Source organism: Mytilus trossulus, chromosome 2 (genome assembly GCF_036588685.1).
Source record: "Mytilus trossulus isolate FHL-02 chromosome 2, PNRI_Mtr1.1.1.hap1, whole genome shotgun sequence".
NCBI lineage: Eukaryota > Metazoa > Mollusca > Bivalvia > Mytilida > Mytilidae > Mytilus > Mytilus trossulus.
In genome coordinates this window covers 88197846-88214034 of record NC_086374.1, presented here as the reverse complement: position 1 = coordinate 88214034, position 16189 = coordinate 88197846, and the positions used below count along the sequence as shown (strand labels likewise).

Here is a 16189-nt window from a genome sequence, read left to right as displayed (position 1 = left end):
AAACAGCCCATAAAACATGTAAAAAATAATCTTGATGCTCTTATAAACCATCTTTGAAGTCTAAATTAGCATTCAGTTGTCTAAAAATTAATTTTATTACACAATAACTTTCCTATTTGAAGAATCCACAGGGGCCAAAATGTGAAACTAAACTCCTAACTGTGTATTGCTACCTTAACATTAGTCATTTTGGGAGCCCTTTATATCTTGCTGTTTAGTGTGAGCCAAGGCTCCGTGTTGCAGGCCGCACTTTGACCTAAAATGGGTTACCTTTTACTTAATGTGAATTTGTTGGAGAGTTGTCTCATGGTTACTCATACTACATCTTTATATAACTAAGATTACATTCAGACCAATAACAAACGGTATAAAACCGTGAAACTGTATGTGAAGGATTTATAGTTTTAAAAATCACAAAATGCATGCAGTAATATGACTCGAACTCATGGTTGGTGATACCATCAGAACGTGTATTGAAGTCTGGCCCAAGGAACAGCTGTCACTCTAGAGATTTTGCAGTGTATCCCAATAATGGTTTTGGAGATGACAATCTCAGATAGTTTGCCGAAGCCCTAACCACGGGATATACGATATTCTCTATTTCGTACAGATGTTGTATCGACAAAGAGTATTGATATCACACTCAGGAAATTGTACCAAAGTCATGATCATGGAGAAAAAAATGCGATCGTACCCATTAATTTCACTGTATTTGATTATCTGTCAGTTAAAGGCTTTTTGTATATACATCTTGTAGGTTAATAGCTATCCATTCCCTGTTGATAACCGATTAAATTTGTCAAGAGTTATCATAATTTATAATCACTTCGTCAGAGGTCGATTTTGACATGTGGTCCGAGAACACAATTAATTCGTAGTGCATTTCTTTTAGAACATAAATGAAAATTAAAAAAATCCCATCTGCGCTTTCTCAATGAAATTTTCACAGTGTGTTGTACTACTTTTGGGACAAATTATATCAAAATTATAGAAAACTTCATCGTCTCTAACTCAAAATATGGACAATTTTATCTTTAGGGCGTCTTGAAATCTTTTGACAGCTTCCGAAGTGCTATTTCGCCACCTTTTTTTCACCTGGACCAAATCACTACTTTCCTTTAAAATTCTGGACCCAAATTTGTTTACAGTGTAATTTCACCCCCTACTTACAATTTGAGGCATTAAACATGGAGAAATAAATTTGGAAGGAGTATAAAAATTAATGGCAAGTAACCCACTGTTAACACTAGGGACTGAACAACGAAAATCAAGGGACGACAATTGTGGTCTCGGACCATGTAATCAATAAATGAGCACACCGTTACACAGATAAAATAGTAATATAAAATGTTTGTTTTTAAATGAACAAATAGAAATGTGCTTGTATGTTAGAACATTTATTTCTATCTATAGTTTTTTATTAAAATATACAAAGTATCCCAACAACGGTAGAGTTAGTTTCTAGATAACAGTACAATTTATCAAAGGACAACTCATAACATGTCCCGTTTTCTTATCGAGGCAGCAGAATCACACTCTAGTTTTCCGTAGCAATTTAAACGAAAATAAATTTCCATTGATGCAATGATGAACCTTTAAAATATAAATAGAAGGACATGACGAGAATTTAAAATCAGAGTTCCAGTAACTTATATATACCTTAATAAATCAAGGTAAATGTATGTTAATGTTCCTCACTTGGCCACAACAGGATTCAAATTAACCATAGACTCAATTGTAAATTTGGAATTTGGTCATTGAACTGAACTTTCAAATTGATCAGAAGAATTTACCTGCCAGCAATACAGAAAACCAATTAATGACACCTTTTGTCATTCAAAACATTCCTTAAGTTTAATCTAAATATTACAGTATTTTATAATACTTGCATTTAACTACTTCATGGCTTTCATCACTAACTCATGATTAACCCTATTCATGAAATCTTCAGTTAAATTGTTGTGATAACTGTTATTTAAAAAGCATATATCTAGAACATCAATAACTATTTAAAACAAAAATTAAGAAATTATACCTTCATTGAAGGTTCACAACAGCTCTGCAAGTGTCCATGCTTTACCATGGCATGTGCGCTTTAAAACCTTTCAATGTTTCTAAGTCCACAACAATAACATTTTAGTTATATATTAGCATCATCCTTAAAACCTTGTACTTATAACTATAATTCTATTTACATTACACTTTGAATAGCGGGAAACAAACTAGTAAAGTTATCCGACATGTTGTATGATGGTTATAGAACTCATTTTTTTTTAAATATCAAATATACACTGTAGGTTCGTTTATACTCTTAGTCCTTTGGTTCAATGGTCCTCATAATGGTTGTATTAGGTTTTCAAATAATTTTGCCTTTTGGCATATTTGAAAACAATATTAATTGTCGAAATATTCATCTGATCCTTTTTTCTTTTATTATCATTTACAAACAATAAATCAGCAGTACTCTGTTTTATAAGAATAGCGCTGTGAAATTAGATTTCATGTTTTGAACTCAATATTCCCATAAATACCGTTAAGATAAAATACAGATACACAAAAATAGCAATATAAAATTATCTTAATGGTATAAATGTGACCATTGTCACTCACTGCAATCTTTAAAATTGACGTATGAGTGACGTGATCGAGAAATGGTATTTGTATTATTAGTTTCCTCCACTGTAACATTGTAAGTAAGAAATAAAATCTAGATGGAAAGTGCATTTACATATTATATCATCTTTGTAAGGAAAGTTCAATTGTACTACATTGTAGTGTCCTAATGGTGAGGGTGATGTCCGAGGTCTTAATTGTCATTACTATTCAGAATGTTTGCAATACAAAGATGTTGTTTTTACTCTTGTTGGATTACAGTACCCATTTTACAATCCATTTATGGATAAGACCTCGCATCACCTTGTAAATAAACGCATTGGTAAATGATTAGACTGTCAGCACTTTAATAGATGCTCTTGCATTGAAGCTATAATTTCTATTTTGATAACATTCAGTACTACAGAGTGAACTTATATAAATATGCATTCAATTAAGAAAAGTAAGTAATTTAGTTCAATAGCGGCAAGTTTCATTATACTAGTGTACATAAGTGAAATTGATACAAATAGATAGGCAGAAGATATCAAGGAGACGTACAAACTTACAAGTCTAAAACAAACTGAGAGCACTATGGTGAAAAACGGAAAACGATTGAAAGACAATAACATTTTTTTGGTTGCTGAATATTTAGTTACGAAATTATAGTTTTTGTTTTAAATAAATTGATAAATTGACACGAAACACAAAGGATTGATCTGGTTCGTTTCATAAACATGCTTAATTTGTGTGTCATTTTGGTCTCTTGTTGAGAGCTGTCTCATTTGCAATCATACCACATTTTCTCTTTTTATATTAAGTTTTATTCTAATTCTGTAGTCACTTATGGAATACTGATAACTGTTGGGTCACTTTTCTGACAGTTGTAACAATTGTCCGTTTCAATGTTTATTGGCGTTTTTGTTTGTTTGTTGCAGTTCAATGTTTCAGTTGATGATGGTTTTTTTTATATAATTGTTGTGTATCCCTCGGTTTGAGTTTACCCCGGGTTTGTTTTCTCTCAATCGATTTATGACTTTTGAACAGGGATATATACTACTCTTGCCTTTATTTCTGTAATTATTATATTGAGAATAAAATTAAATAAAATACAAGAAATGATAAAAAGAAATATTCACTTATTTGGCATTATATGGTAAAATGCTTCGATATTTCAGACAGTAGAAGATTTGGAGGAAAGGGTTAAAAAAGCTGGTATAGAGGTCTCTGTTAGACAAAACTTCCTTACTGACCCAACGAATGCCGTACGAAATTTAAAAGTAAGTAGTCAGAATGTGAATATATATGTTCAAACTCTTTTAGGTCATTTTTTAGTAGCAATAAACAAAAAAACTATGTTAATTGGACATGCTTTGATACTATATATGCCCTTGAATTTTTACTAGATAACATTTTTGTTCGCTTTGGGGATTCCGTATATCGTCAGATTATCGGAATTCCAATGGGGACTAACTGTGCACCACTTATTGCGGACCTCTTTTTGTATTGTTACGAGTTACAATTTATGACAAAAATAAGCAAAGACCCATCAAAACAACATCTGATAAACAAATTTAATAATACTTTTAGATATTTGGATGATATTTTGGCTCTCAATAATGACGACTTCAGTATGTATATTAATGAAATTTATCCTGGTGAACTTACTTTAAATAAAGCTAATACTAACAATGACCACTGCCCTTTCCTCGATCTTGATATCTATATCACTAACGGAAAGCTGAATACTAAAATTTATGATAAAAGGGATGATTTTTCATTTCCTATCGTTAATTATCCGTTTTTAGATGGTGACGTTCCCTTGTCACCATCTTACGGTGTTTATATATCTCAACTTGTACGATTCGCTCGTGTATGTAACAATGTTTTAGATTTTAACGAAAGAAATTTATGTATTACTGAAAAATTATTACACCAGGGTTTTCGATATCACAAACTAGTCAAAACATTTACTAAATTGTATCATCGGTATAAAGACATCATTCGTAAATATAGCTCAACATGCAGACTTTTTATACGTTCAGGTATTTCACATCCATTTTTTTATGGAAATATTCTTTATAAAGCACAAAGGTGTCAGTATTCACCTCATAAACTTACAAAACCTTTGAATAGACTTATTAAGAAGGGATATAATTACGATACTGTTGTCAAGTCATTAAAGATTGCATATTTTGGCGTTAATATTGAGTCACTGATAAGGTCTTTGCGTCGGAACTAAACACATTTATTCTAAAAACAGTTGTTGGCATGACACGGGTTATGTTCTTCTCATATATTTTATGATGGTATGATACTAAACCCCTTACGGGAAGGATTGTGCCTGATGTTCATATGATGAAATCATAATCTTTCAGTCAGTTTAATTGAAGTCTGGAGCTGGCATGTCAGTTAACTGCTAGTAGTCTCTTGTTATTTATGTATTATTGTCATTTTGTTTATTTTCTTTGGTTACATCTTCTGACATCAGACTCGGACTTCTCTTGAACTGAATTTTAATGTGCGTATTGTTATGCTTTTACTTTTCTACACTGGTTAGAGGTATAGGGGGAGGGTTGAGATCTCACAAACATGTTTAACCCCGCCGCATTTTTGCGCCTGTCCCAAGTCAGGAGCCTCTGGCCTTTGTTAGTCTTGTATTATTTAAATTTTAGTTTCTTGTGTACAATTTGGAAATTAGTATGGCGTTCATTATCACTGAACTAGTATATATTTGTTTAGGGGCCAGCTGAAGGACGCCTCCGGATGCGGGAATTTCTCGCTACATTGAAGACCTGTTGGTGACCTTCTGCTGTTGTGTTTTTTTTTATTTTTGTCGGGTTGTTGTCTCTTTGACACATTCCCAATTTCCATTCTCAATTTTATTGTACTATATATTTTTTGCGCAAACATGCAGTTTTATTTCATTCCATTACTTCTTATTTTTATCGAAACCAAGAATATTTGTTGAGGAGCGTATGGCTAAATTGACAAATACGTAGGGAAATAGATGATGATTTGGAATATGGTGGTAAATAGGCATTACTTCAAAGTGCTCATAGAAATCAAAGTATATTTGTTCCCAGCAAAATATATCTTTGACATTTTTTATTCGACTAGGGACACGTGTATTATTGTTTCTTCTTTGATACACAATATTTTTTTTAAATCTAGATTTTGTCTTTTGCGTTACTTATTTTATTAATAACCTTGTTCATGAAAACAAATAGACTGGTTGGATTTTTATGAAGAAAGTGTACTTAACCATTAGACAACTCGAATTGTAACTATTGTAGGGGGTATCAAAGGGGAAATCGAAACAATTAGTCGACAAAAGACGGATAATATTATAACCATAAAACAGACAAACTGTTTTTCCCGTTTATAGTTTAATATTTTCTTGACAGGGCTTTTTATAGCTGATCTTATGTTCAGAGTTTTGCTCATTGTTGAAGGTCTTAAGATGATCATACACATCAATTGATCTCTGTTTGATAATTGAATCATTTGTAAATCAATTTTATCAGAAAACTAAAGACTGAGCAACACAAACATTTGTGATAATGGGACGAACCAGTTTATATAGTCACAAAAATTACATAGTTGAAATGTATTCTATTATTATATACATATCTATTACTTAGTTCATGTTTAATGAATATATTGTATACATATAAACATACTTTTCCAATGTTTAAAAAAAATAACAACTTTTTTTAGCGTCAAGATGCAAGAATTATTATTGGAGTATTCTATGAAAATATGGCAAGAAAAGTGTTTTGTCAGGTATGGTACACCATAAAATTCTTTTCGAGACGACAACGTTACAAAAAACTTAGAAATTTTTGAATTGTACGTATTAGAGGTTTTGTTGTTCGTCAATGTATTTTGTCAACTTTGCATCTCTATAAAATCATTAATTTTGAAATTAGACTATCTTGTTATGTAATATTAAACTAAATCAATTTGCATTTGTACTGTATAAAGTAGTAATTGCAAACGAGGATAAGATATGGAACCCACAATTATTCTGTTTTAATAGCTTATATGAAATATGTAGAACACAATTAAAAAAAGGTGCATGTTGTTTTGATTAAGTTGATGTTGATACATCAACAGTATTCCTCATGGGTTTGTTTCAGGCATACAAAGAAAAATTATATGGTAAAAAATATGTTTGGATTATAATTGGTTGGTACCCAGACAACTGGTACAAGAAGAAGGATCCTAAATGGCCCGTTAATTGTACTGCTGACCAAATCAAAGAGGCTCTCGAGGGCCATATAACAACAGAGGCTGTTGTTTTACATCAGGAGAACACTGTAACACAATCTGGAATGGTGAGCATAATAACATAACTCATAGTAAGCTTACCGTTGTTAATTTTTGTTCCGTTTGGTCTCTTGTGAAGAGCTGTCTCATTAGCAAATATACAACAACTTCTCTTTTATATTTTCAATACTCCGCTAGGGGGTGTTTGACGGGTCTGATGTCCAGGAAAGTATTTTTTGTTTTTCCTGTTAGTCTTTTTATGTATGATCAGTGGCGTAGCCAGGGTTAAAATGATGTGGATGTTTCGCCAAGCGGAGCGAGGCGAAAAAAAAATTGGACCTTTTTATGCAGAAACTTTTTTTTTTATTTAAGCACATGTACTCTCCCAGATTCCGACACTAGTTAGACTTTTGTTTAAATTCAAAATACCCACCAATTCATATATTTATATTTTTTATTGTTTCCTCGAAACTACCATCATTCAATTCATAAATATTTGATGTAAGGTTTCCCATCCAATCTTATATTTGACATATATCAAAAACGGACCCCATTACAGCGGCACTTCTGTATAATTTAGGAACTTCGGATCATAAGAACTGAAGTGACTTCTCTTTCCAGGAATTTGAGTCTACAATTTTGGGTTTTTGATTTTTGATTACTGAGCTAAACGCGTTGCAGGAGACATAAAAATACCGGGCGTCCGATCGTTCGGTCTTGTTAGCACTCTTATGTGTACAATTCTTGTAAGATTAAGTGAAACTTATACCATAAGCAATAAGCTTTGACAATTTGGAAAATAAGTCGTAATCAAATAATTTTAACCAGTTATGACCCTTTGAAATATAAATTGTGACGGAAATCCCCATTTCATTTGGTGTGAAGCTTTTATTTCTCTTAAGGGGGCTCCTGGGTATAAATCAATTTTTGTTTCTAATATAGGATTTCGGTATATCTTTTTATAAATAAACTTAATCATATACTTCAAAGAAAAATGAAATAAAAAAATGGGGTCACCGTTCATTTTAGCTCACAATCTGTTTCCGGAAGAAGCATACATTTTTGTGAATGTCCTTTTTTTTCTGTTGAATTAATAGGAGAAATAGAGGTAATATCGAAATAAAAAAAAAAAATAACATAATTACAGAAATCGCTTAAATTTTACAATTATTTCGTTCATGTACAGCTTATTTGAAAACAATATTTAATAAAAATAATAGGTCACCGATGAGTTAAAAAAGATATTTCAAATTTAATGCAAAAAAAATGGCATTTTTGCACCAAAGGGAGATAATTTGGAGCTTTTTCAATGATATAAACATTTTAAAAGTCATCTGGGGCTAAACCTAATCGATTTTTGGGGTTGCTTTTTGTACCATATCATAAAGTAATAACTAATAGTGTAATAAATAAAATTTGTAATGAAAAAATAAAGGTTTAATTTTTTGCTGAAATTTTTGTTTTAGTTGTTAGTTGCTATAGTCAAACGAGAAGCCATCACTCCACTAGGTCCAATTTCAGATGAAACATGTCCACGGGTCTGCGTATCATTCCTCTCCTCTTGCCTTAGCCGATGACGTAGAAATTTTTTTACGAACAAAAGTTAACTTGAAACACTTTTCTGTGATTCAACTATCTTGTTTACATAAACTAAATTATCCTAAATGAAAGACCAGGCATACTGCATCGAAAATGACTGGACGTTGTCCTCATATCCTCAGTCTTGTTACATTTGGATACTTCCGAGTTAAACTGCTGCTATTTTTATTTTGTTTGTCAAAATGATGTGGATGCTTGAGCATCTGACCATACATGCAAGCTACGCCACTGATGATAATAAATCATCGTCTAGAGGAGAAGGTAACTACTGGAATGACATAATTATACAAGACAACCACAATTATGCAATAGTACAAATGTTACATCTTAACTGACACGAATCAGTCTTGATGGATGTTTCAAAATAGGCCGACATAACCTAAGGAAGTTCCATTGGGACACATCACTATAAAAACATGTTATGTCTGATTAGGAAAACGCGATTAATCATTGTGGAAAGTTAGTAGATTACAGATTACGTCAATATCACCCTGGATGAATATGAACTTAAAACTGAGTGCATCTATAGAGTAGATATATTTTGTTAACTACTGTTCTCAATCTGAATTAGCATTAATGATGACTATAGTAGTGTACTCACGCTAAATATATTTCGTTATTTTGTATTTGGTTCATGAATCGAGAAGGACCATCGGGACCAAACAATACAAATATTTCAATAAGACACCATTGTTGAAAGTTTTTAGTCTGATATAATCGCTACTTTATTCTTATCCATCCAAAAATCTACTTTATTCTTTGAGCTAAGAATTATTTTCTTTCTATATTTATCATTTCTTCAACACTGTATTTATATCCTTTTTATGTGGATCTGTACTTAAACATCCCGTTATTGTGTAGCTGTGTTTTGGTTCTTGTCATTCGTTTTTTATGTTTTGTGCTTTGTCTATGTGCCTTTTTGTTTTTCTTTGTTGACATATTTTTTTTTTTAATGATCAAGGTTAGAACAAAACGCTGACTGCTGTGTCCCTTTTTTTGACACTTTTATCTATTATATCTTTTTGTTTTTGTTCACACATTGTCGATATAAAATGGAATTTTATGCGACTGATATTCAATAGAGAGGTTTATCTAGCTAAATAAAACAAGGTTTAATCCACCGGGTTTTTTTTCATTAAAAAATGCCTGTACCAAGTCAGGAATATGAGATTGATTCTCCACTTGTTTGCTGAGTTTGATCATTTGATTTTGTCATTGGATTAGGGAGTTTCCGTTTAAAAAAATTCTTGGAGTTCAGTATTTTTTCATTTGTTTTTTCACTTTTTAAGAGTATGAATATCATTTTCAAGTTAACATGACAGTTCCTAATTGGTGTTTGTGGTTTTTTTTTGGTACCTTAATCAAAATAATTTGGATCTTGTTCTGCGGTATTTTAATAATGAATTGATAGGTATTCTGATAACAGTTAAGTTTTCGATTGCATATTTAGTTTGTTCCTTCATAACTTCCACGCCCATTACGAAAACCATAATTTCAAAGAAATTACTTATTTTATTGTACATGGTTTTGGATTTGATAAATGGGACAACCAATATGTACACTAAGATATATATATATATATATATATATGTATGTTTCAATCTCATCAACTAAACAAGGATGATAACCGTAAAGTAAAATGATTATGTTCACCTTCCGACAAATAGTCCAGCAGCTAAGTCCAATATTTTGGGACAATTGATCACTTAATGGTAAAAGCATGAAACTTTGCACAGTGTTAGTTATGATGCTGATAAACATTTTTGGATATGGAGCCATAAAAAAAAATCCACAATGGCCGCCAATTTCAAAATGGCTGCCAACAGTGATGAAGCTGAGTCCAAAAATATAGTATTATTTATCAATTGAAAATAAAAGCACACCACAATGCATATTGCTAGTAATGATGGTACTTAATATTTTCTGAATATGGAAAAATAAAAAAATAATTCTTTAATGGCCGCCAATTCAAAATGGCCGCCCACAGTCATGAGACGGAGTCAAAAAATAAGGTATAATTTATCAATTGAAAATAAAAGCACACCACAATGCATATTGCTAGTAATGATGCTTATTAATCTTTAACGAATATTGAACAATCAAAACTAATCACAAAATGGCCGACAAATTCAAAATGGCGGCCAACAGTCATTAGGCAGAATAAAAAAAAAATAGTTAAATTGAACATTGAAAATAAAATCACAAAACATTGTATATTGCTAAATATGATGCTAATTTATCTTTTCTGAATATGGAAAACAATTCGATAATGGCCGACAAATTCAAAATGGCCGCCAAAAGTCTTATTTTTAAACATTATATCGTGTTTATCTGGAAAGCCATTAACAATTAACAAATAATTGAGTTTTGCGAAAATTTCAAGATTTCAGGTCATCATCTTGAATTACATACATTTTGTTTGTCTTTTTGACTTTTGTGATTCAAGCGTCACTGATACGTCATTTGTAGACGAAACACGCGTCTGGCATACAGAAGTTATCCACAAGGAATATTTAAACAAATTTACGATCATAGTTCTTACAACATGGCTACTGATTAGACATTCAGGGTATCAAGTGTAGAATATGACAAACCAACTAAATCAAATAATATTGATTGGGCAAATTGCATCCTATGCCAAGAAATTATAGATGAAAAACTGATATGCCCATTTGATTCTAAACGTCTCAATGTTGGGGCTGGTTATCAATCTTTAGCTGACAATATTAAGAAGTTTCATGCATTGCGATTAATGCCTGAAGGCATTAATGTGTGCGTTGAAAACTTAGATGAGGGATCTGGAATAGCTCAGTCTTTTATTGATCACAAGGCATGTTGGCATAAATCTTGCAACTTAAAACTAAACAGGACAAAGTTAAATAGAGCAGAAAAACGAACATTACGTGAGAGTATAGATGAAGCCACCACATCTAAAAAAAAAGACTAGACATAGCTTTTCCGTTCAGTCTATCAGTAACCCGTCTGTGTGCTTTTTCTGTAATGAAAATGGCCAAGAAGCCCTTCATGAGTCCTCAACATTTGGACAAGATACACGTGTGAGAGAATGTGCAGTGAAATTGAACGACACATTGTTGCTTGCAAAGTTAAGTGCTGGTGATCTAATTGCACAGGAGGCAAAGTACCACTCTAAATGTTTAGTTTCCCTATATAATCGTGCATCTCGAATTGAAATGAAAAATGATAATGTCGAATCTAAGAAAGAAAGGCAAATCCATGGCATTGCATTTTCAGAACTTGTCTCTTTTTTTTTTTTTTTTTTTTTTTTTTTTTTTTTTTTTTTTTTTTTTAAATATAAAACATCTTTTATTAACAATCGCCTGTTACATCAACCCTCAGTTGCCCAGGGGAGCAACTAAGGGGGCCCCAATTGTTACAGTCTCATTTGTCGGGGAAAAATCAAATGAGAAAAAAAAACTCCCACTATAAATTATTAACATCAACCCTCAGTAAAAATATTATCTGTCCTTGTACAAATGTACATGTACCTGCAATCATTATCGATCTATATATCTTTACCTCTCACCATATATATTTTTTTGAATAAAGTTTGTTTTGTATCTTTATTTCTCACAACTTGTCTCTTATATAAATGAGACAAGGTCATGCGATGAGACCATAAGTGTTTACAAATTGTCAGATCTATGTAAACTGTATACGGAAAGAATCACATGTCTAGGTGCAGATGTTTCATCTAGAGTTAATAGTTCACGACTAAAAGACAGAATCGTATCTAATTTCCCAGACTTAGATGCTTACAAACAAGGCCGTGAAAACATTCTTGCTTTCAAAGATGACATTGGTCCTGCACTGAAGAGAGTCTGCTTAGAAGACTTTGATAATGAGTTTGTCAACATATCTAAAGCAGCTACGTTTGTTCGTAAAGATATTTTCTCATTAAATTCAGAATTCAAAGGAACCTTCCCAAAGGGATGTCAGGAAGCTTCTGTACCCCAGTCATTGCTTTCTTTAATCAGTATGATTCAGTTTGGACCCAACATTCAGGACCGTTCCTATTCTCAGTCGACATTAACAATAGCACAGCTTCTGATGTATAGTTGTACAAAGAAACAATCAAACCGTCACATGAAAGATCATGAACCTCCAGTTTGTGTTTATTTGGGAGTCATGATCCACTGTAAGACTAGAAAACGTGATCTAGTAGATACTTTCTTCAAACTTGGACTGTCTGTCTCCTACGATCGAGTGTTAGAAATTTCTACTTCAATGGCCAATGATGCTTGTCGTCGTTATGTTCAAGAAGGTATTGTTTGCCCTACCAATCTATTGCAAAATGTATTCACTTCATCTGCTGTAGACAACATTGATCACAATCCAAGCAGTATATCGTCAAAAGACTCATTCCATGGTACAGGTATATCTTTATTCCAACATATTTCAGAGGATGCTCAAGGCGTTGTTCAAGCATTGGACCAATCTGAAACTATGTTGAAATGTCAGTCAAAGAGAGTTTCTCTTTTACCAGAGAGTTATTCAAACCTTCCACCAGCTGTACTAAGATTCAACGAACCAGATATTCCATTAGTTGAAGGAGAACTTTCAATTGATATGTTCTCATTCCCAGCTGCATTAAAAGGGGAATTCAAATGGCTGAAACATGTTGCAGAAAATTCAAGTGTTAGTGCTACAGTGGGTACAAATATTTCATGGTCCGCCTATCATGCTGCAGTCCTGCCAGATGGGAATAAATTACCAGCAGTGTCTGCCCTTTTACCTCTGTTTCATGAGCAAGCAAAATCTGTTGCAATGATACGACACTCATTGAACATTATTCGTAGCGCTGTTAGAAAGCTAAATCCTGGCCAAACGCCAGTTGTTGCTTTTGACCAACCCCTTTTCACTGTAGCAAAACTAATACAGTGGAACTGGCCTCAGATATATGGTGAGGATCACTTTGTTATGATGTTCGGTGGCCTACACATAGAGATGGCTGCGTTCAAAGCACTTGGTAGTTGGCTTGAAGATAGTGGATGGACTAGTGTTTTAGTAAATGCACAGGTTACATCACCAGGTACAGCTGATTCATTTCTAAAGGCTTCTCATGTTACAAAAACACGTAGAGCACACCAAGTTACAGCATGCACACTTTACCGTCTATTGTCAAATGCTTACTGTCAATACAAAGATATTTTGAGGGATGATGAGGTTACCTTAGAATTTGAAGAGTGGTGTTTGGAACGATCTAAAGAATCTCCTCATTTTAAATTTTGGTATATAACTCTCCGATTTGAATTGACAGTATTAATATTTATAAGGTCTATACGTGAGGCTAACTTTTCATTATATATTGAAGCTCTCTCAAAGATCATTCCTTGGTTTTTTGCCTTGGATCACACCAATTATTCACGATGGCTACCAATTCATCTGCGTGATATGGTTCAGTTACCAAAAACGAACCCAGAAACTCATAGAGCATTCCTTGACGGCAACTTTGTTGTCAACAAGACAGAGAAGAAATTTTCCTGTATGGCTATTGATCAAGCCCACGAACAAAATAATGCTTGTGTTAAAGCAGATGGTGGTGCTGTTGGGTTGACGGAAAATCCAGGGGCGCTTCGTAAGGTTGGTAAATGAATTTGAAAATGTCACTGAATGCTTTGTGAACACTAACGCATCTAATAAACTTCATCATGAACAAACATTATCCTTTCAAGAATCTTTCCGAAATGACATTGTGTCTTTGTATGATGTAATTGATGATCTTGGAAATCCGTTTTTAGAGACAAGTAAGGATTTGCTTGTATTAGATTCGAAGAACATTGTTGACATATCAGTTGTTAAAACTGTTAACACAATAGAATCATTGGGACAAGAACAGTTTGAAAAGTATACGAAAGAACGCCTTGTTGATCGAACAACGTCTGTCTTTAATACTATCAAGAGGAATAAGTTACTAGTACCACTTTTTCAAACACCACCTCCTGCAAAGAAAACGTCTATGACAGATCACAAGCTAATGGCTTTGAAAAGTAATTGTTCTTTATTTTCAAGATTGTATATTGCTTGTCAATCAAGAGATGGAAACCTTGACGATTTCTTCAGACATGAGAATCATGCTTTCCCTCCATCGCTTAGTCAAAATGGTACTATACGTCTAGGAACAAAAGCTGACCTTCTTTCAAAATGTCTGGAGAGATTAACCCCTCCAACAGATGTTCAACCTGTAGTGTCAATGTCAAATCATTTAATGAATACGCTTTAAAAGTGTTTGTACCGTATATTCAGAATATTGGAAAAAATGTACAAAGAATTGACATTGTATTTGACACATACATTGACAATATCTTAAAGGCGTCTACTCGAGGAAAACGTGGGAAAGGTATTCGAAGACGAGTTCAAGATGAAACGAATGTACCAAGAAATTGGCAGGAATTCTTGCGTCTAGATGAAAATAAAATTGAGTTGTTTCATTTTCTCGCTGATAAAATAACCAGTGCTGGTATCGACAATGAGATCGTAGTAACTGACAAGATCAACGCCCTTGGAAATACTGCAGGACACAGCTATGAATTGTTAAGCCCATGTTCACACGAGGAAGCTGATACTAGAATGTTGTTGCATGCCTTAGATGCTTCACTGAAAGGCCATAACAGAATACTGATCAGAACAGTTGACACAGATGTTGTTGTCTTGTCTGTCTCTTGTTTCAACAGACTGCAAATTGAACAGCTGTGGATAGGTTTTGGCACTGGAAAGAACTTCCGATATATTTCAGTTCATGAATTGTGCCTTGCTCTAGGACCATTGAAATCGAAAGTCTTTCCACTGTTCCATGCCTTTACCGGTTGTGACACAGTCTCAGCTTTTTCTGGGAAAGGTAAGAAATCAGCTTGGGACACATGGTCCGTATATGAGGAGTTGTCAGATGCATTTCTGCAGATTATTGAGAATCCAAATGAAGTTGAAATTTTAAAAGTGTTTAAAGTAATAGAACGGTATGTTGTTCTTTTGTATGATCGGTCTAGTACAGCTAATACGGTGAATGAGTTAAGAAAACAGTTATTCACACAAAAGACAAGAACAATAGACAATATTCCTCCAACAAGAGATGCACTTCTTCAACATACGAAACGTGCAGTTTACCAAGGAAGTGTTATTTGGGGAAATTGTTTAGCTTCAAATCCAGGTATGCCATCACCAGATTTATTTGGTTGGCAAAAACTTGATGGTACTTGGGTACCATTCTGGTCTGTGCTGGCTGAAGTTTCAATGTCATGCCAAGAGCTCATCCACTGTGGCTGTAAGAAAGGATGTCGAGGTGCATGTAAATGCTTAAAAGCAGCATTAAAATGCACAGCATTATGCAAATGCTCACCGGACTGTGACAGAGAAACCGATTGAGACTGTGCTTTATTTTGATTACCCTGCATTTGGATCCATTATTTTTTAATCATTTTATATCATATTCAAAAACAAACGTCAAATTTTTACATGTTAAACGGCGCCATTTTGAATATTGCCGCCATTTTGAAAATATTATCTTCGTACCCAGGTAAAAATGATACATTGTTACCCTTTGTCGATATCAAAAAGATCAGTTTTACTGCTTTGATAACTTTCTATCACATAATAATGGTGTATACATTCGAATATGGTAAAACTTAGACATTTTGACGCGCCATTTTGAATTTGGACGCCATTTTCTATGATTTCTGTACCATAAGGTTTAACAACATAATAAATGTCA

At 33.3% G+C, this 16189-nt stretch overlaps 1 protein-coding gene across 1 annotated transcript in view; it reads left to right on the top strand.

The window, feature by feature from the left end:
- The window catches only part of LOC134708273 (gamma-aminobutyric acid type B receptor subunit 1-like), an 84893-nt gene that overhangs the window by 44329 nt on the left and 24375 nt on the right, over positions 1-16189 (top strand). The window contains exons 4-6 of the mRNA XM_063568688.1: positions 3771-3872; positions 6313-6378; positions 6735-6932. Coding sequence (XP_063424758.1) covers positions 3771-3872; positions 6313-6378; positions 6735-6932 — 366 coding nt within the window. The remainder of the gene's footprint in view (positions 1-3770; positions 3873-6312; positions 6379-6734; positions 6933-16189) is intronic.